At 35.0% G+C, this 2428-nt stretch overlaps 1 protein-coding gene across 1 annotated transcript in view; it reads right to left on the bottom strand.

Annotated features, from left to right (window-relative positions):
• The window catches only part of LOC118339515 (probable polypeptide N-acetylgalactosaminyltransferase 8), a 9511-nt gene extending 8607 nt beyond the window's left edge, over nt 1–904 (bottom strand). Inside the window, exon 1 of the mRNA XM_035677202.1 lies at nt 684–904. Coding sequence (XP_035533095.1) covers nt 684–894 — 211 coding nt within the window. The 5' untranslated portion in view covers nt 895–904. The remainder of the gene's footprint in view (nt 1–683) is intronic.
• Nucleotides 905–2428: the final 1524 nt, after the last annotated feature.

Below are 2428 nucleotides of genomic sequence, written 5' to 3'. Positions count from 1 at the left end.
TATATCGAGATAACGAGATAATAATAGTTATATACGATATAAGAGTGCATAAAAAATAAATAAAAATCCATGGCCGTTCTCGGCTTCCGTACAAAACATCTCTGGATATGCTGCTTTCCTTCGTCATTTATGATAGTAAACTGATTATCTTGACTGTTTGTCGGATAAAACAAGTAATTTGAAAATGCCACATCATATTTTATGGGCAAAGCAATAAATACATTTAATCAAACTGCATTTTCATTACAGAACTTAAAAAGCAAGTGATGGTATAAGATCTTTTGCTTAAGTAAAAGTAGCAATACTCTGTTAATGGTAACAACTTCATATGCTGCTGTAACTTCGTCTATAGTAAAACATTATAATTTATGAGTTGATTATATTTTGTATTCATAGTTTGAATCAGCAATGTATCTAAAGCTGTCAAAGAAACGTAGTGGACTAAAGAGTAACATAAAATGGAATTAACTCAACTCTTCAAAACTTATGAACAGTACTTGAGTAAATGTACTTTCTGCTTTTGTCTAAATGTCTAACTTAACTTAACTGTTCAAATTCAGCCCAGACTCAATCAAGACATCTACATTTTTTGACCTAAAAATCACTAAATAAGTGCTTAAATCAAGTATCAAATCAAGTTTTTATACTTGGATTTCTTTCTGAACCAGATGAGACTAACTCACGCAGCCTGTTGATATCCGCCTCCATCTTCTCCATCCTCTTGAGCATTCCCTGACCCCTGATGGAGTCATTATGGTGGGCCCTCTGGAGTCTCTCCGAATGGGTATGTACTTCCCTCTTAATAGAGCCAAGGTATACCAGAGCCGTAACTACGGCTAAAACCAGAAGTAATCCTTTAATCCAACCAGATCTCATCCTGGAGCTTCTGTGCATTGTATGTGCTTTGTTTTACCTCGCATTGAAAGAATGGGAGGACAACTAAGCCCCTGCCTTTAATTTCAGGTGCTCTCTCTCCTTTCCTTTTTTCTCCACCCCTTCCACATACACACTTACACAAATCCAGTCACACACATTGACACACCATTACTGTGTTATCTGATACCCTGAGGTTCACACCAGATTTCCAGGACATATAGGTTTTCACTGGGCTGCCTCGTCGTTGCACTACACCTGTGGTGCAAGGTGTAAACAATTAGCTGTAGTTACCTGGGAGGATACAAAACCAATAGTAGTCTGCAGGGAACAGGAACAGGACTGACAGGACAGAAAACTACTCTTACTATTACATATTACATATATTCTTTGACCTGTCTGATAACAGCATATGTGACAAGTGTGGTTTTTCAGGTTTGATCATGTATCCTATCTACAAGAAGCAAGCAAACAAATGAAGGAAAAGTTAGTCAAGTCAAGATTTAATTCTTTGTCATGCCACACATTTGCAAATAATTCTTCAAAATAATAAATTTATGTGCAAATGTTTCACTAAATTGTACCCAAAATAGCAGGGGACAGGAAGGAAATGCTAAAAATGTATGCTGAAAAAGGGGCTTTTTTCCCCTCATCTCTTCAGTAAAAGCGGCTAATTTAAATGTGTTGTACGTGAACACCCATCTCAGTCTTTGCCACATTTACCAAATCAATTTCTGTTTTTTATCTTACTAAACAAAGTATTTTGGAATTCGAAGTAAAAATGACACAAATCTTGTTCTATATAAACAAATCAGACATACAGTACTGTCTGGTTTCAACACTGAGCTGTAAAGTCTGAACATAAAGATTATATAAAACATAATTCTCAGTATTATATAAATTTTTTATCATCCTAAAGATTTGCTTTAGCCCCTCAGTCATATCAATGGTTCATCATTAAAACAATGCCTCACCACACACACACACACCACAAATTGTACCCTTTTTATATACACATATTTGTTTATCCCAAATGAGTATCTGTTTCTTCCAGTGAACCACACATGGTGACTCACAGTAATGAGTATGAACAAATAACGTTGCTAGGAGCCACACAGTGGTTCGTTGGGAATTATGGAAATGATGTAAGGGCATTGACAGTCCCCGGATCAAAACACCAATTCAACACCACACCTGTAGAATTCAGGACACCCATTCGTCTTATTAAAGGAAATTAAAAGAGGAGAAATATTGGTGAATGTATTAATGATTTTTATTATCTACTATAATAAAATCTAATCTTTTCATTTGAGTCTGTAACTGAAGTTTTCATTGCTATCATGACTTTTTTTAGTCCTTGCATTTTCCATATTGGATATAATCTCTTTATTGTATTGTATTCTTATTCTGTCTCATTTTTGTGTCATTACTTATATTACGTATTTTTTTTACTTTTTAAAATTAGTTTGGAGCATTGAAGCTGTTCTGTAGGCCTGTGGTGACCTTATGAATGAATGAATTTCTCAAGAAGCTGTTGAAATATAAAACAGGATTT

Source organism: Morone saxatilis, unplaced genomic scaffold (genome assembly GCF_004916995.1).
Source record: "Morone saxatilis isolate NCDOM2014 unplaced genomic scaffold, NCSU_SB_2.0 Contig10, whole genome shotgun sequence".
Lineage (NCBI taxonomy): Eukaryota > Metazoa > Chordata > Actinopteri > Moronidae > Morone > Morone saxatilis.
The sequence above is the reverse complement of the archived record's forward strand: the minus strand, read 5'-3'. Positions and strand labels throughout refer to the sequence as shown.